This window comes from Lissotriton vulgaris, chromosome 1_1, assembly GCF_964263255.1.
Source record: "Lissotriton vulgaris chromosome 1_1, aLisVul1.2, whole genome shotgun sequence".
Classification (NCBI taxonomy): Eukaryota; Metazoa; Chordata; class Amphibia; order Caudata; family Salamandridae; genus Lissotriton; species Lissotriton vulgaris.
The window spans coordinates 759,756,992-759,780,600 of NC_141685.1; the positions used below are offsets into that span (position 1 = coordinate 759,756,992).

Consider the following 23,609-nt stretch of genomic DNA (forward strand, 5'->3'; position numbering starts at 1 on the left):
AACTGTTATCTTGGCTCTGTGCATTAATTAGCACATGCATATTATCCACTGTTACATACTATTTTGTCTTTGAAATGCAGACTGCCTCCCACCCTGACAGGTCAACTTAACTTGAACCCATTCACCTAGCTTAACCGCCACCATTACCCTTTTTTGCAGCAATTTTTTTTTCATCATGTCTATTCAGTCTTTTTTTTTTATATAAACCACTAGTAGCCCGCCCCGGCTTTGCCCGGGGCAGAAGGGGGCTGGGGGCAGCAGTATAAGCCTCCCCCCCCCCCCCCCGACATTGACCAGACCGCATCCCTCCTGCCTCCCGCCCCGACATTGGCCATACCGCCTCCCGCCTTCAGCCTTCAGCCTCCCGCCCGCCCCGACATTGGCCATACCGCCTACCGCCTTGCGCCTTGAGCTTCCCGCCTGCCTTTGCCTTACCTGAGCCGCCCGCTCCGGACTTCTTCACCGCCACTCCTCACCGCAAGTCACCGCTCCTCCCCGCATATCGTCATTACGTTATGTCTAGGTCGCGATCAGCGCTGCATCGCGGCCGGCGCTTGTTTTAGGGGACTTCTTTGTTCACAAATTTTAATTTACGATTTTTTTTTATTTAATGTTGCCTATGTCCATCTACACACCCTGACGTTTTCATAGATGTATTGGGTGTGTAGATTGGGGCTGTGGCTCCCGAGTTTACCTGGCCAAAAGGTGCAAGTTCTCTCTTTATAATAGTAGTTTAGATTCTTGCTCTTTGCATCCAACCGGGATTTAGTCTGTGCTAGCTGCCTTCCCAGTCACTTCAAAACCAACGGACCCGTCGTAGCATTCACCATATTATGATTCTCCTGGATCATTTAAGCAATCACGCTCCTGGTGCCCAGCCTATTACTTTCCACTGACAGATTAAACTCTTAACCTTCCTGTTAATCTCTTTTCTATACCATTGCTTCACATATTATATTAAAGCTGTAATCAAATTACTTTCTCCCTATTTTTCCAGCTTAACTTTTGGAACACTTTCATTTTTATTAAAGACACCTTGAAGCAAAATTGTAAAAATATGATAGTCTCTTCAAAATTCTAAAAGTTTATTTCATTAACATGCAGAACATTTTCACCTTAGTTCATTAGATTATATACGTGCATTAATAAGTTTGTTTTTTAAAGTGATAGTTTCTAAATTGATGTTTGAAAACTATCATTCTGACCCCCCCCCCCCCCACCCCCTTCCTCCCCCTCACCCTGACATCAGTGCCAATAGTGAACTTAGAGGCATGTCCGATGTTTGCCCTCTTTTGGTAGCCTGGCTTTCTATTATACATGAACAATTTACCATAGTTTATAAAATCAAACCCCATAGAAGGTTATGTATAGTGCACATCCTGAAATCATGTATTTCGAGTTCCTCATGTATGTGATAGTGACGAAAAAGGATTGAAAGTGAAATAAAACAATTGAATAGTATCACGCAATTTGATAAGGTGGAGAAGCCGGAATTAATCCCAGGTTTTCTGGTTTGACATTGTGCAATTCACTCATTGAATGTTTATGCTTCACTACCCTTAAATCCCACCTTAAAACCCAAACCCCGGAACCCTTCCCCCTTCGTATCGCCAGCTGCTGGCATCAATGCGGCCCTCTGCCACATCAGAGCAAACCTTTTGCCCCTGTAAAAATGTTTGAGAGTACCAATGACCTAGACTAATTTTCTTTTGGAATCCCATTGGCAGCCCTACATCGTTCCATCTCATCAGTCCTACCTCAGTTGAACTCTCACCCTTATCGCACCATATCTGACTTTAGGCACCCATGTGCAAGTATTTCCTCATCCAACATCTGCTCCTTCATCTTTTTTTTTTTTCATTCACTCCCTGAAAAACGTATGGGCTTGAGTTCCGTTTTGACACATTATCTTCAAAAATTGTGTTGCAAATAATTTTCTAATATTATTTCTAAATCTGCTAGTCTAACATTATTCTGTGCGTGACTACTGTATCCCCCATTGGCTGCACGAGAGGCCAAAACCTGTGAATTGAAAACATAGACAAATAATGTGCTACAAATTTCTTACCTTTAAAATGCATAATTGTGAAGTCAAATTTCTAGAAATCATTACGTCACCCTATTGTGTTGTATGGGAGCGTAAATAAACAACATGTTCAGAATCCTCCTTACATTATACTATTTACAGACTTATTTTTTAGAGCAATACCTGCCTTGCTCAAGGTGCGGTCCGCATATGAAACATTCAGCTTAATTTGACATTGTGACATTTTAATCATCCAATGCTGTTTCATTAGTTCAAAGAATAACAATTCCAGAGATTGTCAAATATTTGCTTGGCCCGCATATCAGAAAATCTTCATGGAGGCAACTCAACTTGGTGAACTCCTGACCTAAGTTATTACTCTTTGAAAAACAGCGGGCGAGGGTGCCAATCTGAGGGGTATCCATTTGCAAGCAAACAAGTAGTGATAGATGTAAGGTCCCTTGACTTTGGGTGCAGATGAGTTTGATGTGCACAGTCGCTGTCCTTAACTTAACCAGCAGCTCATATTTTTGGGGTGTATGGTTAACCACCCAAAAGCATCCTTTGAGTCAAAGTTTTGAACTCCATCTCCTGTCTCCAATTCTTTTGCTCCCAGTCCAGCTAGAGGGGAGTCTCCAGATGACGCATAGGGATCAATTGAGTGCACCCAAATCATAAGTGTTAGGAGAATTCTAGAAATTTACATTCGACTTGTGTGCACATCATTGTTAAACTATCTAATTGGGAAGGTCTGCATAGAGAGACAAACGCAACCACTGAGCTGTTCTAAAAAGGCATAACATGTTATTGTCTTGGTGTCTGTAATATCAGTTCTGATTGATTAAATGCTCTGGGACTCCCGTCGGCCTTGGCTTGCCCTCAGCATGTTGGGTCATTCATATTCTAAAGGCTGGGCTCGCTAAGGGGAGGTTCCAATGCTTTGGTGCCATGAAATGCTGTGCGAGGAGAGCTAGCCAGGAAAGCGAATTGTTTGAAGATCTAATTGTCCTAAATTAGATCGAATGATGCCTGAATTAGCCTCCTAATGAAGGTGTACAGAATCGGAGACAACTCCCCTCTCCACCTGCACTCCCCAGAGGCGCATAAATAAAATATTTATATTATAAAATATTGGTACATAAATAAAAGTGTGAGAGTCTTTGTAACAAAGTTTCATTGAACCGGTGTGGGCAGGTTTACAAACATCACGTGACTATGAGAGGCGGAGCTTACTTCTTTTACGGATGTGGCAACGTCGGTTACTATCGCTAGCGGTTTCATTCACTGCGGGTAGATTGGCGAGGATTCTAATTGTTTATCCATTGGTAAGAATTGAACCTCTTTTACTGCTTCACGGCTTCACACTAGCAAACGCCTATTCAGTAACCCACATTGACGAGATCTCGAATCCTGACGGGGAGGAAACTTGGGAACCGTTGATTTACTTGGTGTTTTCACTTCCTATTGAACATATGTGAAGACTGTTTCATTGAAAGTATCGGTAAGCCCCTCACATTGAGCATATAGTTATACTTTGGGAAAGTTTAGCTTGAAAGCGTTAGGCTCATTTGGTTCTTTAGTTCAATTCACAGAGTTAAAAGCATTTATGCAGCACGTGAGTTTTCTGAACTTTTGATATATTGAACATATCGGTGGCTCTTTACTTCAAGCACTTTTCTTCTTTTATTTGGGTGTTTCTTTGGGTGGTCCCCATATGCAGCACTGTATATAGAGTCCCGCATGTGCAAACCCTATTGTTTTAATTGTGACATATACAACGGAATGTGCGAACAATTGGTGTATGTATATTTTTACAGAGCCAGCTCGATGAAACCCTATGGACCTATGGACAATGTGAATACGATATTGAACATACTCATGATAATATATTGAAAATGTTTTTCCCCTGAAGAAGGGTCGTATATAGACCCGAAATGCATTGGGTTTTGTTTTTGATTTTCACCATTTATTTATGTACCAATGATATATTGATTGATTCATGAGTTAAATTCATTCATGATTTTTTCAGAATACTGCTTTCTAATAATAATCTATTCAAATACAAAGATGAAAGCATTGAGAGCATTGTTATGTGTTTCTTGTTGCTAAAGTAATTTTGAATATATAGTCTTGAGGATTATTGCATTTAAATTGTTGAAGTTTAAAAGACCGTCTTAGGTCTCATAGCCTGAGAGCCTTTCAGCCCAGGGTGTTTCCTGGCCTCGACAGTACGTTGTTCAATTAGGGGGTTAGGAACTCCCCCAGCTAGACTGCTCGCTTATCAACAATTGTTACTACAGTATAAGTATTGGCTCATTCATAATAGGTTACATTTTGGAGTGCAATTCTACACTTACAGTGCATTTTGATCTGACAACCTCTCAGTCTGAGATGACAGAAATATAGCTCTTTAAGGTACCCAAAGCAGAGCCCTGTCTGGCAAGAGCAAGAATAAATAGAAGGGCCTGAGAAAGGGGAGCAGAAAAGGGGGCATCTTGCTTTTCTGTATACCATGTCATAAACTTGCCCCAGCAGTAGGCGTATACCATCTTGGTGGAGGGACGCCTGGCAGCCAAGATAATATTTCTGAATTTGGGCGGAAGATCGTAAGCTGTCCTCTGTCGCCGCTCAATCGCCACTCATGAAGTCGGATCGTTGACCGGTTCAGTTTGGGTGGAAAACCCTCCCCTGCAACAGAAGATCCCGAAGAGGCAACCTGATCGGGTGATGGCCAAGCTCAGCAGCTCGGGTTACCAAACTCTCTCATCCCAGTGCAAAGCCACAAGGATGACCTGGGCCTAGTCATTCTTGATCTTCTTGAGAACTCTGAGCAGGCATGATATGGGTGGAAAGGCAAAAGGAGGCCTGCGCACCACTCCAGAAGAAAAGCGTCTCCGAGCGAGAGCTGCCTTGGAAACCTCAGCGTGCAGAACTGCTGACGTTGCGCTTTCTCAGCGTTGACGAGCGGATCTAACCAAGGCCCCCCCTACTGCAGAAAGATACCATTCACCTCCTCCGAATGGAGTCGCCATTTATGATGCGCTAGGCATCAACTCCTGAGCTTGCCCGCCCTGACGTTTAGAGTGCCTGCCAGGTGTTGCACCACCATGGACATGCCCTAATGTTCCAGCCATGTCCACAGGCGCAGGGCCTCTCGACAAAGGGTCCACAACTCCACCCTGACCTGTTTGCAGTACCACATGGCAGTGCTTTTGTCGGTGAATACCTGCACTAGCCTTCCCTTCATGGAGCATAAAAAGGCTTTCAATGCCAGCCAGATTGCCCGGAGCACCAGTAGGTCGATGTGGAGTCTGGATTCTGCGGTAGACCAGTGGCCTCTGCTCTCCACATCTCCCAGATGCCTTCCCCATCCCAGGTGTGACTCATCTGTCACCAGTGTCCGATCTTTTTGGGATAGGGAGAGAGGTCTGCCGCTGACCCTCCAATTGTGGTCTGTTAACCACTACTGCAGGTCTTTTGCAGTTCCCTCTGAGTACTGGACCATGTTGGAGATATTCCCCTGATGCTGCACTCACTGGAACTTCAGGTCCCACTGCAGAGCCCGCTTATGGCAGCGGGCATATGTCACAGGCAGGATGCCATGAAGCCCAGCAGACTCAGTCATTCTCACCGAAACCCAGGATAGAGGCTTAAGCATTGGTATCCTAACCTGAATATCCTGGACTCAGTTTGAGAGGATAAGCCGAAGCTGCTCAATGTCCAGAACAGCTTAGACGAAAGGGAGTTTCTGAGAGAGAGTCAGGTGTGACTTTGGCACGTTGATAGTGAACCCCAGAGCAGGAGGTCCACTGTAGTCTGGATGTGGGAGAAGACTGCCTGCGGTGAGCCGGGCTTCAACAGCAAGTTGTCGAGATAGGGGAAGACTGGAAACCCCAGTTTTCACAAATGAGCTGCGATCACCGCTATCATATAGCCCGAGGGGCGCTGGTAAGGCTGAAAAGGAGCACAGGGAATTGAAAATGGTCGTGGCCCATCAGGAACCACAGGTAATGCCTGTGGGTGGTCAAAACGGGAATATGGAAATATGTCCTGCAAATCCTTTGCAATCAACCAGTCTCCCGGGTTGAGGGCAAACAGGACTTGCACGAACTTGAGCATTTTGAATTTCACCTTGCTCCGTAAGAAATTGAGGGGGTAGGTCTAAGATAGGACCGAGGTCTCAGTCCTTCTCGGGCACCAGAAAGTTGCAGGAATCTAAACACAACCTACTTCTGATGCTGGCACCTTCTCTATATCTCCCATGACCAAGAGAGCTGCTACTTCCTGGCAAAGTAAAACTAGATAGTCCTCAGTCAGCCTGTCGTACGAGGGTAGCATGGATGAAGGGGTAGTCATGAAGGGGACAGAGACAATCTGGAGAACCCAGTGGTCTGATGTTATTGACCTTCAGTGTTGCAGGAAATGGCATATCCTGCCACTCACTGGTTACCCCTGATAATGGGAGGGCATGGAGGTTGCAGCTGCTAGAGGGTGGAGAGGGGGGGTGGACTGGGTTGATCTCTGGCTGCCTGACCCACAAGGTATGTGTGTGCAGTGTCTTCGGCCATGCAGATGCTGTGAAGCCTGCGGGCCCTGGTGGCTGGCTGGGTAGGGCATAGATAGCCCCAAGGACCTGGCTGTAGCCATGCTGTCTTTAAAGGGCTCCAGAAGAGACAGGGGCCATCAAAGGGCATGTCCTTAAGCAAAGCTAGCATGTCCCCTGAAAGCTATTGTCCTCAGCAAGGCGAGGCATCATAAGGCCACCGAAGACCAAACCGCTTTTCTTAGTGAGTCTATGTCGAGTCCACATCTTATTGTAGACTATGCAGCATTTCTCCCATTAGCCATAGCTTGAGAGAGTATGGTCCACCCCTCCTCTGGGACCGTAAGCCGCAACCACACAACAAAGGTGTCCAGCCTCTTGGATTACCTATCTGATGGAATGGTAGGGAATGTGCCAGGATTTACATGGAAAGTGGGAGCTTGGATCACCAAGCTCTCCAGGGTAGGGTGTTGGATGAGGAAAGAGGGGTCCCCTGGGGTGCGACGATGGCGGTGAGCAGTTGTCCTGTTCACTGGAGCTCCTATACAGGGCTTGGACCCTCCCCCAGGCTAGATGCCTGTGAGAGCTTTATTAAATAGGAGAAGCGGTTCCCAAGTGGTGACTCCTGGCTGAAGCACCTCAGTCAAGACATCCATCGAGGGCAGTTGAAGGTCCAGGACCTTTGCCACCTTCCTACCCACCATATGAAATGTGGCACTCTTCTCCATAGCCTCAGTAGGAGAAGAGACCATGCCAGTATCACCAGAGATGTCTTGTCCACTGGCATCTTCCAATTCCCCACACCAGTGCATGTCAATATCGAGGGGCTGGCATTCGTCAGGGTCCAGTGGCCCGTCCCAATCTTCCCCAAGTCCTAGCTTATAGGAACAGGGCTCCGGCACTGGCCTGGAGGGAATGGCTCCAGTCTGTGGAGGCATTAGTTTCAAATGATGCCCATCCACCTCTGTGTTGGAGCCAGAGATGAGAATGGGGATGGCACTGGGAGTGTGATATCCGGCATTGGGAAGATCAAGGTTGTACAACCGGCGGTGGTCTGGATCCATCAGTGGGTCCAGGAGACCCAACTGATGCAGAGAGAGGATTTGCGGGCGGGGATCCAGTGGGTGCCCCTCCTGAACTCACAGGGCCTGAAGGCGTGCCAGTAGCAACTGGCCGCCTAAATATGATATGCATTGCCCCATAAAATGTGCGTAGTTGGGCGGGAGTCTCTCTCATTAAGTCAAGGTGGTGCGGAACCGGCCCAGGCGCAACCACGGAGCCAGGCCGTGAATGACAACGCTCCCTCATCTCGCCAGATGACTTCGGACGGGGGTAGTGGAAGACCTCTTCGACGTTGGACTCTTTTTCTTTTTGTGAGACTTACCCAAACGCCTGGCCGACTTAGACTGGCGATTGATACCAGGACCTTCCTCTCGACCAGGATTGAGGCCGTCAAGCGCCAAGGAGCTTAGGGACCACTCCCTCAAGGCCTTGGGGTGTGTAGCGCGGCAGTCGACGCAGGTCTTCTCGTTGTGGTCGTGCTCAAGACATCAGCGATGGACAGGACGTGGGTCCATCACCAACATCTATTGGTGACAGGCGCCACAGGGCTTGAAACCAGCCTTTTTGGTGGAACATCCTGCAACACCAGGAGAAAATCTCAAAAAGAACAAAAAGTCGAAAAAGTTCATTCAAAAAATGACTGGGGGTAGCTCTCTCCGTATGTACGCTGACTGGCGTAGAAAGAAATGAACTGATGTCAGCGTGATGGGGTGGTGCCTCTATAGGAACCACGCATGTCACTTACGTCGTGGATGCCGCTGCCACGTGGGGCTGGATGACTCCACTTACTGACATGCAGAGGTACTGCTCATGTTAAACTTCCGGCTCCAGTCTGACACCTGTGGATAATTCTAAGGTAAGGAATCTGAGGCTAGAAGTCTACATCTGATAAAATGTGCATTAGGTATCAACTCATTTCTGTGGTATTTTGGAATGAAGAGATGGCTTGCAATCCACACTGGAAAAGGGGATGATCTGCACGCAGCAAGATCTTGACTCATTTCCAGGTCAGTGCTGGAAGAGTGTTCTTGTATACGGGTGTTGGGATGCGCAATAACGAACATTTTAAACTGTAGCCTGCTTTTTTTTGGCGGGTCTTGACAATCTAAGGGTGGAGTGGTTAATCAAATTCCTTGTCTGAATCCGGCTTTCCCTCTGTATGGTAGCTTGGAGCGGTCTTCCTTCTTTCAGTGTACGCAGTCTTTTCGGTCAGATGTTTGCTGGCTCGTTCTCGTCTCTGGGTAGCACTAAGCTGACTCACTCTTGTCTCTGGTTCGCTCTCGCTTTTGTTAACTCTGACGCTCGTGCAGCCCGTGTACACCGGTTTTCTCAAAAGCAGTTTGTCAACGATTTTGCTCTCCCCTGGGAGCAGTGTGGTTTATATATGTTTTTTTAATGTATATACAGAATATCTTGGATCCAAAGTCACAGCATTGTTTGTACATGGTGATCCCTAGATTGCCTTCTTGATACAGTTCCCGCTGTGACAATGGAGCAGTACAGCTTCATCCAACCATTAGAACATTTTGGCACATTCCTCTTTTTACAGAGTAAGTCCATGCATGCGATCTCTCCTTACAGGACACTTAACACCTCCATATGTTTAAAAAAAAACACTATGCAGCCCTCATCGTTGTGAAAATCGCCTCGCCTTGCTGCTGTTCAATGTAGGGTTCTGTAATGGACTGATGGAGCGGTAATTTCCTCTGGTAGTTTCTCAATGCAAAACCCTCATGCTACCTCTAATTTACCGCTCAAAAGGTGTTGGGCCCTTCACACCATGTATTACCTTCAGGAGACTTTAATAATCATGAACAGTCAAAAATGCAATTATTATTTTAAGCCAATAAAGAGAGTTGTTGAGTATTTAAAGGGTTTTATTTTCTAGTCAAAAGTTAATTTTTCTCTGACCCTTTATTCATTAGTAAAATATCAATCAGGCTACAGAATTTGGAAAACAGGAAAAATAGCATTAATACAGAACATATTACAGTCTGCATATAAGCATTACATATAGGATAGAAAATGTGGCGCAAAATGTCATTCAAAATTCTTAAGGAGTTTCTAAGAAAAAATAGTCTTGCAAGGCTAATCAAAAATCAAATAGTTGGCAAAAATCTCCCATAAAGAGAAATAAATGCATAAGACAAATCATTTCAGACCTAATTAATTAGTCAAAGCATGAAGTTTAGCATCTAATTCTATTTAATCAGCTGCACTCTCTGTCTGTCTGTGTCTAAAGAGCAAGCAGGGAGTGAGATAGCCCTGGACAACATATTTTAAGTCTGCATTGCTCTCAGTCTTCTTCCTCAAATTGACCATTTTTTCATGTTGCTTCATTTCAGGTAAATCCTTCGACATCACATATGTGCGTCTGAAGTTCCACACCAGTCGTCCGGAGAGCTTTGCCATCTACAAGCGTACGCGAGAGGATGGTCCGTGGGTCCCTTACCAATACTACAGTGGCTCCTGTGAGAACACCTACAAGAAGCTAAACCGAGGTTTCATTCGCACTGGGGAGGATGAGCAGCAGGCCTTGTGCACAGATGAGTTCAGTGATATCTCCCCACTCACTGGGGGCAATGTGGCATTCTCGACATTGGAGGGACGGCCAAGCGCCTACAACTTTGACAACAGTCATGTATTACAGGTATTTGACACAGGTCTTTTTTTAAGCTAATGTGTGGACAGACCCTATATTAAGATAGATAAATGCAGAATTAGCAAATGGAGGAAACAATTATTTTTTTACATGTCCAACCTTTAGCATGCTGTCACTTTAATTTACACCTCATTAATCCAGTGAAGTACTTGTTCCTCTAAGGTTTGATTTGAAGTCACATTTTCAACTGGGCGATATCTAGGATTTCTGTGCAAATACCAGTCAAAAGATTAGATAGCTGGTATTCCAGAGCTGTTTATTCCTTAAGAGATATGATGGTTAGTAAGGAGTAAAACTGCCGGTGTTTTGGGAGTGATGTGGCGAAGTCTGAATTTGGGAGTGAGAAGAGCTTGTGACTGATATCGAGTGACATTGGCCTCGAGGCATTACCAACATGGAGAAGAGCGAATTCAGATGTTAACTTGTAAATGTGTGGACGTTTTAAAACTAGCTTTGTATTTAATGTGGCTTGTGGCAGTTAGACCTGGGCGAGAGTAGTAGCAGCTTTATTTAAGGGACATAAAAGGGAATGGTGCTACGGTGTTGCAGAAATTAACACACCAGATCACCATGCAGGTTTTTTCTTCGCCTTTCGACATGTTTTCCCCTGATTGCAAATATATATCTTTCTTTGCTTCCTGCTTTATTTAGGGTCTCGCATCCACTTATCTATAGTAGAGTACTTTTTGTCTGTAAAAGAGTAAAATGTATTCATCTAGTGGGCTTTGGGCCAGCCCCTGCTTTTTTGGGCTTTATTGCCCATCCGTTTTACTTGCATCTTATTCCATGGCTTTCCTCCCTATCCCTTTTATTCTGCCTCTGGAGAATGTCTTCTTTACTGTGTTCCGATAGGATGACTTGTGTTTCTCAGCTTGCATTTAAGGAAATATTTTGTTTTTAAATATAGCACTCAATGGGAGTGGAAGTCTTTTCTTGTTCTGTCCCTCGTGTACTAATTCTCCCCCATTAAATCCTCAACCACCACTCTGTTGCTTTCCTCTTTCAAGTAATCTGGGGTGGGGGGGTTGGAGAAGAAGGGTAGTTGTACTGTCCGGCAGGAGTGCACTGGTATTTGTGGCTCTGGGACACCGGAGCATATGTAAGTGCCCACATGGATACTGCCTAGTAACCACAGACTGCCCAAGGCCCAAAACATGAGGGCATTAGCAGAGCATATGACAATGTAACAAGGGAATTGAGTGCTGGAGGAAAATAATTGAAGAGCTCACCTATATTCAATATATTAATGGTAAACTATATATAAACTATATATTTACGTAATTGCTTTTTTAAATATCCTCTTTTGTTACTATTTTTTTTTTAATTGTCCGTTTCTCATCCCTCAAATGTCAAACGTTCTTAAGCGCACATATCACCGGGGAAGGTCTCATGGCGCTAGTAGAGCTTCAGCAGGATAGGCAGTATGACAAACCGATTACTGAATGAAAAGCCAAGTTTTTAATTCTCTTCGAAAGCATTTGTGATCAACTATGGATGGAAGATGAGTTGGCAGCTTATTCCAAAGCTTGGGGGCCAGTTAAGCAAGTGATCGACCCCCGTTTCGGGCCGTTCAGATGCGTGGTAGGCCAAGATTGAATTTAGTGCTGGATCTTAAGGGACTACTGAGCTTGTACCATTGGACTTTCTTGGCTAAGTATCTAGGGCCGGTGTCATACAGAATTTTGTGTGTGAGGCACAGGATTTTGAAATGGCCTCTCAGTCGCACCGGAAGCCAATGGAGAGTTTTAAGGCTGGGGAATGAAGGCGATCTAGATGAATGATTTAAAATGTGTGGTAGCCAGGTTCTGAAGAATCTGGAGTTTGGAAAGCAGATCTTCATTTAATTCAACCAGTAGTGCATTTCCATAATCCAGATGGCTGATAAGACCTTGCACCAAAGATTTACTGGCTTCTATGGGTAACCATCTGAAGATTCCATGGAGATTCCGCATGATAGCAAATACTGAGTACCGTATTAACATGTGTTTTCATGGACAGAGTGTTATCAATAATTACACCAAGGTTGCTCATTGCTTGCTTGGGAGATGACAAAGAACCCATTCCGAGGGCCACCAATCATTTGACCAGTGTTCCTCCGCTCTACCCAAAAAAGTAATCTCGGTCTTCCTGCCGTTGAGTTGTAGTTTGTCCATGCCCATCCAATCATTAACAGAGACCAAACAGTGCTTGAAACCGGATTTTGTGTCCGCATAGTCTGGACCAAAGGGGATAAGTAGCTGAGTGTCATCAGCATATGACACGGTTTCAAAACCATATGACCTGATGATGCCAGCCAGCTGTGTTAACTAGAGATTTAAAAGCATAGAGCTAAGGATGGAAACCTGTGGGACACCTACGCTTACTAATCGGCTACACGAGGCAATAGTCAATGAGGACGGTTGTTGTCCGGTCCATTAGATAGTTCTCAAACCATTCAAGGGCCTTCCCCCTGATTCCCTCCTCTCAGAGTCGATGTTTGAAAATGCTATGGGAGATGGTATCAAAGGCTGCGGATAGGTCCAGAAGGACTAATATTGCTGATTTTCTCTTATCCAGTGCAAGCCAGATGTTATCAGTAACCTCTACAACTGCAGTTTCAGTGCTATGAGCTGCACGGAAACCAGATTGAGAAGGTCAAAAAGACCATGGTTCTCAAGGTGGGCAGTGAGTGGTTTATTGACCAAATATTCTAGTACTTTACCAAAATATGGTAACAATGAGATGGGACGGTAGTTGGCTGGAAGACTGGTATCTAACGTGGGTTTTTTAAGAATAGGCTTAACCTGGGCAGTTTTCCATCTGGTGGGGACCCTGGCTTGTTCCAATGACATATTAAAAATCTTGGTAAGTGTGGTTGCAATATGGGGCAAGACTTTCATGCAAGGGCAGGGGGGGAGAGGGTCCATGGGAGAGCCTGATTTAATCTTGATTAGGCCGCCTAACACGTCTTCAACGGTTAGGGGTTCGAATTCCAACAGCAGAGGCACCCCATTGAATTCCAGCTGTGACTATGGCATACATAGGCTTCTAATCTGTTGATGGAGGTCTATGTCACCTTGGGGAAATGATGAGTAAAGGGTTCTAACTTTGTCGTCAAAAAAGAAAGATACAGAGTCAACCCATTGGAGTGAGAGAAGACTGCTCTACGTAGGGAGAGGTGAACTCTTTCAATATTTTGTAGAGCTGTTTATTAGAGTGGGCTGCATTATTTATCCGATGTGTTAGATACAGCTTTTTCACCAGTTTGATATTCTTTATGTAAGTATGGTGAGACTGTTTATATTTCATTTGATCTACGCCGGTTTTAGTTCTCCATTGTCGTTCGGCTGTTCTACAGGATTGTTTGTCATTTTTTAATGTGGCCGTAAACCATGGCTAAGCTTGCAATATCTAAATTTCGTGTTTTAGCTTAGGCAACATTTAAACAATAATAAAATAATTGTGTAAAATTTGGATAAGTTGTTCCTGAGATTTCACTTCAGCCTTATACCAGTAGCGATAGTAGTAAATGCTGTATAGGTGCTTGTGTATTGTGTAGGCAGACTTCAGTTAGCGCATGATCAGAACAGTTCCAAGTGTTCAGATGGTATATCCCTCACATCCACTACAGTGCCGTCAAGTGAGTCTGGTGTTGCTTACAATTATACTCTGGCCTCAGTGGCAAGGATTCAAAAGGTACAGAGTACTTGAGGCTATAGATCCTCAGAATCCCATCTCAGTTCCTACCCAATAACATCCCAAGTAAAGGCAAGCTGCCTTCCTGCCTTCTCAGCTCGGTGCCATTTGTTATTGAATTTTTCTCCTTCAGGAAGACATCAGGACCCTTAGAAGATCATCAGTTTGGCCAATCATAGAGCTAACTCTGTCCCTTTGCAGTACCATCTGATGATACAAACTTGTAGCAAATTTGATCATCGCGATTAATGTAATTTGGTCGTGTTTTTTTATGAATGTTTGTTAGAATACTTTCATACTCATTTTATGGCCCAAACAGGGATATGAGCGATAAGGTTAAAGAGATATAGAGACTGACAGCCTTCCTAGCTGCAGAGGTTCAGATGTTTACCATGTAGTTTGTAGGCAGATCTTACAGTAAGCACGAAACCCAGTTTGTTAGCGCTGTGCATAATTGGTGACCTGTAGGTCACAGTGCACAGCAGCAGATGTTGACCCTTTATGACCATAAATAAATTGTTTTTCCTTGATTTTTAAATGAATTCTGTGGTTGGTCCAGTCGGGACTGCACATTCATGCACTCTGGTGAGTGTTTGCTCTCCAGAGGTGCAGGTGCCTGGCTGAGAGTGACCCCCCTACCAAGTGCACAGGTGCAAATACTTGGCTTTTGTAGCACACTCTTGTATTCATTTATGAAAGTAACGATTGCGTGTTAAGTTGCTCTGATGGTTACGTCAATCTTTATTTCTGTGGATTTAGTCCATTCCTTCCAGCCATTATGTGATTCGGTCTGGCTTGTTAATACTATGCAGACTTTTTCAATGCACTTCAAAGTCGTTGGCAACAGTCATTCAGTAAACTCCTTTCTAATGCGAGGACGGAAGTACACTGGCTAATCTTCTAAAAGTAGTGATTTTGGTCAATCACGAATTGGAGATTGAAGTATAATCAATACAATGTGTTATTTCTGTTCGAGCAGAGCAAACAGACCCTTTGTGTGAAATAAAGTAACTATTGAGTCTGGAGCACACCAACAAAGTAACAAAGTGAGAACAAATAGTAACACATATGAGCTTTTAAGAAATACATTAACGGAAACTGAGGGGTTTAGTTTTCAATATTGACTTTTATTTTTGTTTCATTTCTTTTTTGGTAATAATTACAATATATACCACGATTTGTGCTTACAGTATTATATGAAATGTTTCGGACAGTCCTGTGAAATGTCTATCATATGTTTCAACATTTACAACCCAATGATGTTTTACAAGTTGTCGAGTGGTCATGATGAGAAAAAGCAGGCGCAATACTACTTGAACGAGATGTATTAGATTGATATTTGCAGAAATAATCAAAATTCAGATTGTCTTCAAGAAGTGTATCAATGGTTTAAGATAATTTTGACACACTAATAAGGTGTGAGGAATTACTTGTTGAAGCCTTAGAACGCAGTACAGCATAAGAGTAAGTTATCCCAACAATATCTGGAAAGTATCTAGATAAGTTCATAAACTTTGTGTTTGCCTGTGTCACTGCAGCCGCCAATCGTATCTAGATACTTTACCTGACATTATTGGGAGAACTTACTCTTATGCTATACTGCGGTCCAGCAAGATTTCGACAAATAACTCCTCGTACCGTCAATATTATTTAAGCCATTGATGCACATTCTTGAAGATCCCTTTGGATTTGATTTTTTTTATTTATATCAAGGAGTAATTAGATTGATATATGTAAAGTTGTATCAACAAAACTGGTGTTGGCTGTTTCTCATCTCACCATGATCACTCTTGACAAATTGTAACACATCCGGTTGTAAATGTTGAAACTTCATATGACAAATATTTCAAAGGTCTGTCCCATATATTTCACATAATAATGTACACACAATTTATTTTGTCATTTTGACTGCCCATCAAAAACTGAAGCATTACATTTTATTTTTTGATTGAAAAACAAACTAATGACCTTGGTGTCCATTTGTGTATTTTTAGCGGCTCACATTTCTGTTACTTGTTCACACTTTGTCATCTGCAGGAGTGCTCCAGACTCAATAGACAGTGCTTTGGGATTATTCTTTTCTCCCTTTCATCCAAGTTTCAGCCTTATGGTAGCAAGGCACGTGTCTGATTTAGCACCCATTAATAAAATTCCGTTTGCTTCTGTACAAAAAAGTTTTCTCATCACAGCTTTTACTAGTGGAATAAGTGGTTAATCAAATCCACTGCTGCCATTGTAAAGTTGAAATAAAATAACTTCTGCCAGTCCAAAAATTTCTATCAGAAGTTAGAGGGTAATGGGTCCCAGTCCTTTGCAATCCTTGATAATAGAGCCACAGATAGTTGTGATTCACTTTTCCTTGACAATGGGAGACCATTACCCCTCTTTGGAAAATTTGCTTGAAGATTTATCCGAACAAGTTCAGATCACTCTTTTTAAAGAAAAAAATTCCAATATATTGCTTTTTAAATAAAGTCTTTGTGATGCTTGATTCTTTTACTGAATGCCAATAGATAAGACCAGTCAATGACCGGACGTTCTTCATTTGAAAGATCCTAATTCTGCAGCGCCTACCAGATGAGCACACCCCGCCATTAACCCTATATCACGTCCTGAGGAAGCTCCAGGCCAGACAGCCACTGTAAGGGGGCGACACACATGTTGTCTGTTACTTTACCTTTTGGATTGATGGATCTTTGATCCGTTGTAGTTGTTCATGTCTCTGAATTCTGTAAAAGAGTCAAGCATCATAAAGACTTTCTTAAAAAAGCATTAAAAAAGCAATACATTTGATTTTTTTTCCTAAACAAGAGTGATGATCTGAACTTGTTCTGACACATCTTCAATTCCGAGTGTTTCTGCAGTGTCGGCCCACAGGTACAATTATTGAGCGTTTGAAACTGTTTCTCAACAGTCTAGCACCTAAAGCCCACCAGCTGCACTCATTTTCATGGATGGCTCCAAATGTAAAATACCTTATCCAAACCAGATCTGGACAGTGACCCAGTATTAAAAGTAACATTAACCATGCCAATTTTCACAAAGTTTGGTAAATAAATAATAGGATGGTGAGAAGGAAGGTTGAATAAGATGCTCCTGGGTACAACGTCATATAGTTATGTCATACATGGCAACATTAAAGGGCAGCAGCTGTGTTGCTCCCCATGGTACAGTATGTGGCCCCAACCACCGCCTACACTTCTTACAGCAGCTGACATCGGGTTGGAGAGCGGAAAGCAGCCTTGGTTTTGGCATCCCTCTAGTAGCGTCACTTACATGCTCAGTTTGGTTGAGGGGGTGAATTTACAAAGCTCTTTTGGGCGATACCCACTCTACGTTCCTCCTTAATTAATAGTTCTTTGATTTATTGATTACTGTGATAGTCTCTGTTTTCACTGGTCTCTTCTTTATTTAAGGGTACAGATTAAGTTTAAGGGTAATCCAAAATCAACTAGTGAATCGAAAATGGGACTGTAAGGCATTGACACTGGAGTCTGTTGGGCTTTGGGATGAAAGTAATTGCTCCCCTATTCTTGAGGGACCGTTGAAATCCTGAGCAAATATAAAGATGGCATGGTATCGCTCAGCCTTGAGTCAGAAGCAAAATTTTCCTGAACCGTAGTATCCAGAACCAGGGTGAATCCTGAAAAGACAACATCAGGGGCAAAAAAAAGCTTTGTGGACAGTATTGAATTCAGAGAGGCAGTCCGCTTTGGTCATCTAGTAGATGACTGCCCAGGATACGTTAACCCAAAGCCCTGCTCAATAAACATGCAACAAAAACCTCAGAAGAAAACAAGCTCAGTTTTGTTATTTATTTAGCTGTTACATATAATTAGCTTCTGAAATACTTCGGCTGTGACATAGCTGCCTAAAGGATGAGTAGTCCTGCAGCTCTGATTAGTGGTAAGCGGTATTGTCCACTTAGCCAAGAAGGCAGCCTGGAGTGATCAGCCCAGAAACCCAGACCAATCTCTGGCCGCTCTCACTCTTTCAGACCCCACCATCTCAGTCTGTGCCTCCGACAGGCCATGGAAACTACTGGGGTTCACAAGAAACAACAAAGTGTTATGGAAACCACTGCCTCTTACACACATTCTGTCAGTTATGCTGACCAAAAGTGTAGGAACATGGACCTCTTCATCTTCCCTTGGGAAAAAGCCTGTGGTGGCGGCGTGGCTGGTGGGACTCTGCCCTGCCGGGACAGGAATGGGCAGAGAGGCCTGAACACCAGATTCACCGCTCAGGTCCAGCTGCTATTCGTCCTGCTTATTTGAGTGCGAGCTAGGGCTAGTGGAAAAAACATAATCGGTGTTATTTCACTCCCGCATTCAAACTGTGATTGATTCTTCTGTGCACAGCTTAGGGGATGGAGGCAGCTGCAGCAAGTGCACTGTAAATAGTACCTTTAAGCTAAAGAGAAGCTTTATTTTAATTCGATTAATGTTAATGGTTTATTGAAAAATTTCCTTGTGACTAGATGGAAATGAACAGTTGCCTTTGAGAGTGCTAAAATAAACCAAACAAATGTATCACTGGGTGTATCGGTTTCCAGGAACACTACCGTATTATAAAGAGAATTAGTAATCCCTTCTAGGACGTATGCAGGTAATTTCATGTCTTTTTTTATGTATATTCTGCTTAAAAGGAAAAACCTCATTAAAGCATCAGAGTGCAAGGAAAAACGACTTGGTGAGCTATTGTACGAGAAATTATCACTTTGAAATCTTCCTGTATTAGATATCGGGATGCTTTTTACTGTTCCAATGACATAAATATCAAAGTCACACAAATATATTCTGAAGTATGACCTCAGCTCTCCACTTCACCCGTATCTGGTCTGAGTGGCTTGCAGATATCTCTATGGGGCCCGATCCATTATTTTCAGTTGTAGTAACTGTTCTTTACAGCGTTTAGAGGTAGCTCTGCGATGGAGACCTAAATGAATCCTAGTTTTGTGGGGTTTGCATAACTTGCAGTTGCAAAGATATGTGCCCTGAACCAGACTATCCTAATAACAGCTGAAAAGTTTAAAAGGTGCCATAGTCTTTGTACAATTGTATGTGAAGCTTGAGGCAATTACACCTATCTTTTGTGCTGGGAGCTTGTGACTCTTCTCACGTTTCATGACGTAAACCGAAGTGCAGCATTTGAGATATTGTGATCTCCGTAGGAGAGCTGGTGCGATATTGTCTTGTTGATGTATTTTTGGGGTTTAGCTGTAGTGTTTCTGAAATAATTGTTCTCCATTTGTGCACGTTCTTTGACGCTGGGCAAACCATTATCCTTACTCTTTTTTCATAACTACACATTTTGAAAAACCTAGTAGTGAAGTATTCTAAATATTCTCTAAGTAAATTTAGTTTGATCTAGTTTATCAACTTTCTTTCCTGTGTCCTACTTCCACACGTGACTGACTTAATTGTTCTCTGTACTACATAAGATGACTAAGTTTACCACTTGCTGTTGACTGACGTGCTGTGATTTGCAGTACATTTCCAGCCCTTCCACTCGAAGAGAAGGCAAATGTGAGTCAGTTCGAGTAGTTCTTTAAGTCTGCTATTTCTCTGAAGTTTTGATGGGATAAAGGGCTGAGGTGTTAAAACTGCAGTGGTTCTGACCCAGTGCTGAAACAGGGGAGCTGGCAAAGAGGATTCACCCCTTTCCTCGGCTACCAATAAAAAATAGACACCTGGTAATGGAACGTCTTGCGTGGTTAATTTTTATAGGGTAGTCTCTTCCTCCTACCTGATCAAGTGGTAATATAAAGATCTGGACAAAAATGACAGCAAAGGGGTATGGATGGTCTCTAAAGGTCTCTAGGAGGAGAGGGCAGAAGCGGCTGCCCATGCATTGGCATGCGGTCCTATTCATGTGGTGGGAGGGCAGGGGGCTAATTGCTGGAGGAAGTGGACTACCAACACAGCGGCTCTAGATAAGCAACTCTGCATTTTGAAGAGGCTTGAGAATTCTGGTCAGAGGTGCTTGATGTCTGAATGCCAGAGAGGAGGTCCCAAAGACGGCAAATGCTCTGTAGGCAACCCCGACTCCACCATGGAGGGGGGTGTATAACTTTCATGGAGAAAAGGGTTAGTTTAACGCAGGCAAAAAGACAAAAGCGCAACGGGATAGAGAGGCTAACAAAAAAGCAGAGGCCAGCCATGAACTAAGATAGAAGAGATACGGCAAATAAATGAGAAGGAAAAAGCAATAGGACAAAAACAACTCATTGATCAGGTATGAGCTATTGAGGCATAAAAATGGATCGGTTCTATACAGGTCAAGTGGTGATAGGAAAATGGTGGGGGGATCATTATCATGTCCGAAGAAGCTAGAGGGATGTAGAATGTTTTCATTTATATTACGATGTTAAAGGGATATTGCTGATGGCCATTATAGGAAAGTTTTCTTTTTGCGGTTTTCCGTATAATTTAGTATTAATATTTACACTCTGGGCATCTGGTATTTGACTTCTGGAATAACTCAATCCAGCTAAAGTCTAAAAAATGGCTTCAAGGTATTAAATGTGACACTTCGCTATATCAGCTCTAAATGTGCATAAAGAATTTACATAGCTGTACTAGGATAAAATATGAAATGGAACATTGACAAATATTTACCCCAAGTTATATCTAAATCAAGGGCATGTTTAGAAGCACTTTTGTTGTGCAACAAGCTGTAAATACGTTGGTGTAAAAATCTGACAGAAGAAAAACTTATTTTCCTATCTTTGCTTAGGAAATTCTTCAAATTTGAAAATTGTTGCATATTGGTAAATTGTGTGCAAACCTTGTTTTTTTATTGTTTTTTTTTTTTACACTTTGTCAACATTTATAAATTGTGATATTGCCTGCCTAAAGCACAGCAGTCGTGTCAGCCAAGATTTAATTTTTCTGGCAGACCACTACTGGTGTTCATGCATCATTGTTCACTTTCATGCCAAATCCCTCCTAGTGCTACAGTAGCAACATGCCAAGGGTTAAAGCATTCCCTCAGGCAGTAGATGCAGAAAGGTGGAACCTGCCTGCAGCCATACTTTAATCACAACTCCTGTTAAGGGAAGTAGAAGATCCATCTTCAGACAAGTTGTGCCTCATATGCACCACATGAAATAAGGACAGATGGCACCCAGAGAGGTGATTTACTTTTTTTCTTCAAAACTCTTTTTATTGGTAGATCGCACATAGACAGTAATCGGCAGCACTCCATACCCCGGAGGAGCTGCAAGCAGGTAATTGTCATCAGAAACAGCAATCCATATTTTATCATAAAACAAACCCCTTAATCTCGCGACCCATCTACACCCCCACCCACCACTACTCTTCCCCCCCCCCCCAACCCGGATCCCCCTTTCCCCCCGGCACAATGTCGTCTACATCCTGCAAAAAAAATGAGTTACATATCCAGTGCTGCACATGGCACAACGCCCTTAGAACCCCTCTACCACAGTCCTTCAGTGTCTCTTGGCAGTGCTGGTGGTTCCAGCCATATGGCCCTGTAGTCTGCCCACCTCTTTCATATTTTGTAATGCTTCCTAGGGCAGCCTCTGGCCTCGAAAATTGGCCGCTCCACCCCCATGCAAAAATCTAGGCCCTTTTTCCACACCCCGATCTTGGGAGCCTGGGGGTCTTTCCAGGCCTGAGTAACATCCTTCTTCGCAACCACAAGGCCCAGCCTTGAGCAAATGCCTCTTGTAGATGTTGCCTCCCACACCATCAAAGACGTGGAGAAGCCCCAATTTGGGAGTGCGAGGAAGGTCCCAGCCCAACACCTCAGCCAAGCAGTCCCACTCCCCGGTCCAGAATCTAGCTAACATACCGTATGTAAGAATGTGCCCAGCTCATGTCCACAGTGCAAGCATTCAGGGGATTCAATCAATCCAGCACGCCAGAGTCTTTCCCTGGTGTAGTAAGCTCTGTGCAGGTACTTAAATTGGATAAAGCGCAGGCGCACAGCAATCGCCGCCCCTCTTGGGGCCTCAAGGGCTTCTCGCCAATCCTCCTCCAGTTCCCCCACATCTCTTTCCCAAGAATCCCGCAGTTTCTGCAGTGAAGAGGAACAATGTGTGACTAAGGTTTGATAAATGCAGGATATTTTCTTGTCTTCCAGGTCTCCCATGAACAGTTTGGCCTCTATTGGGCTAAACTCCGGCATGGAGTCCAAGCCCTCCAGAGCAGGTGTAATGGCATGACGGAACTGCAAATACTTGAAAAACTGCGTTCGGGGCATATGCAACTCCTCACTGAGTTCTTGAAAGGAATGAGTGTTGTACCTTTCAGAACGTGGCCCAGAGTGGAGATCCCTATGGAGTCCCAGCCTCGGAAGCCCTCCAGTGCCGCCAGTGCCGGCAATAGACCGTTGTGCCAGAGCGGGGTCTCCTCTGTCAGCCTACCCAACCAACCCACGCGGCGCAGCATCTGCCTCCAAATCTGGAAGACCACCTGAGTGGCCCTGGTTAGCCCCTTCTTCAGCCGTGCGGAGTATAGAATGGTATGCAGCGTGTTCGGTTCCATGAGGTATCTCTCAAGGGCATATGCTGGGTCTCCTCTATCACCATACCCCCATTCATTCATTCAGGATAAGGAGGTGGGACGCTTGGTAATAGGACAGAATATCTGACGTCGCAAGCCCTCCGCAATACGTAGACAAAAAGAAAGTGCGTAGGGCCACTCTCACGGCTCCCCCCGGACACAGGAATTGGTTTAGCGCCGAGTTTACTTGTCGGAACCATTGTGGCGGGATCAAATATGGATGGTTCTGAAGCTGGTACAGCAGGCGTGGAAGAGCAACCATTTTAAAGAAGGCCGACCTGCCATAGATATTGAGGGGCATATGAGACCAGGACCTCATGTCCATCCGAACTCGATCCCAAACCGGAACCATGTTGCGCTCCCAAGCAATAACTGGTGATGTCGTCAGAAAGACTCCCAGGTACATGAGACCTCTGGTAGCCATCTGTAGTGGCGAGGTCCATGAGCCGAGTCCCTCAGGGTCGCCCAGCACCCACAAGGTGGACTTGCGCGGGTTTAGGTACAGTCCTGATACTTCGCCAAATACTCTCATAATTTCCAGTATTCGAGGTCCCGATCTGTTCAGGTCTGTAAGGAAAAACAGGACATCGTCCGCATAGAGAGGAATTCTGTCCGACGGACCCGCCTCCCATTCGAGGCCCCTTATTTGTGCGTCCATTCGGACCCAAGCGGCCAGCGGCTCCATGGCAAGAGCGAAGAGGTATGGCGAGAGGGGGCATCCCTGTCGAGTGCCCCGTTGTATGAAGACTGCTGACGTAGCCCCGGCCACTCTCACTGAGGCCGTCAGATCTGTATATAGTAGCTTCAGGTAGGACATGAACCTTGGCCCCAGGTTAAGGTGCGAGAGGAGTGCAAAGAGGTAAAGCCAGCTCAGGGAATCGAAGGCCCAGTCTATATCAGCTAGGAACAGCGCCGCCTGGGCCCGGATGCCCCAATAGTCTCAACTGCTATATGCGCGCGCCTGATGTTATGTCTTGTCTCCCTGTGGGGCATAAACCCGGCCTGGTCTGGGTGGATCAGGTCTGTTATTAGGGGAAGGAGCCGGTTCGCGAGTGCCTTGGCCAAGATCTTGGCCTCAATATTTAGAAGTGAGATCGGGCAATACGACTC

At 44.3% G+C, this 23,609-nt stretch overlaps 1 protein-coding gene across 1 annotated transcript in view; it reads left to right on the top strand.

Annotated features, from left to right (window-relative positions):
• LAMC1 (laminin subunit gamma 1) overlaps positions 1-23,609 on the top strand; it is a 343,593-nt gene that overhangs the window by 143,755 nt on the left and 176,229 nt on the right. The window contains exon 2 of the mRNA XM_086955666.1: positions 9,977-10,281. Within this exon, the coding sequence (XP_086811792.1) occupies positions 9,977-10,281 (305 nt within the window). The remainder of the gene's footprint in view (positions 1-9,976; positions 10,282-23,609) is intronic.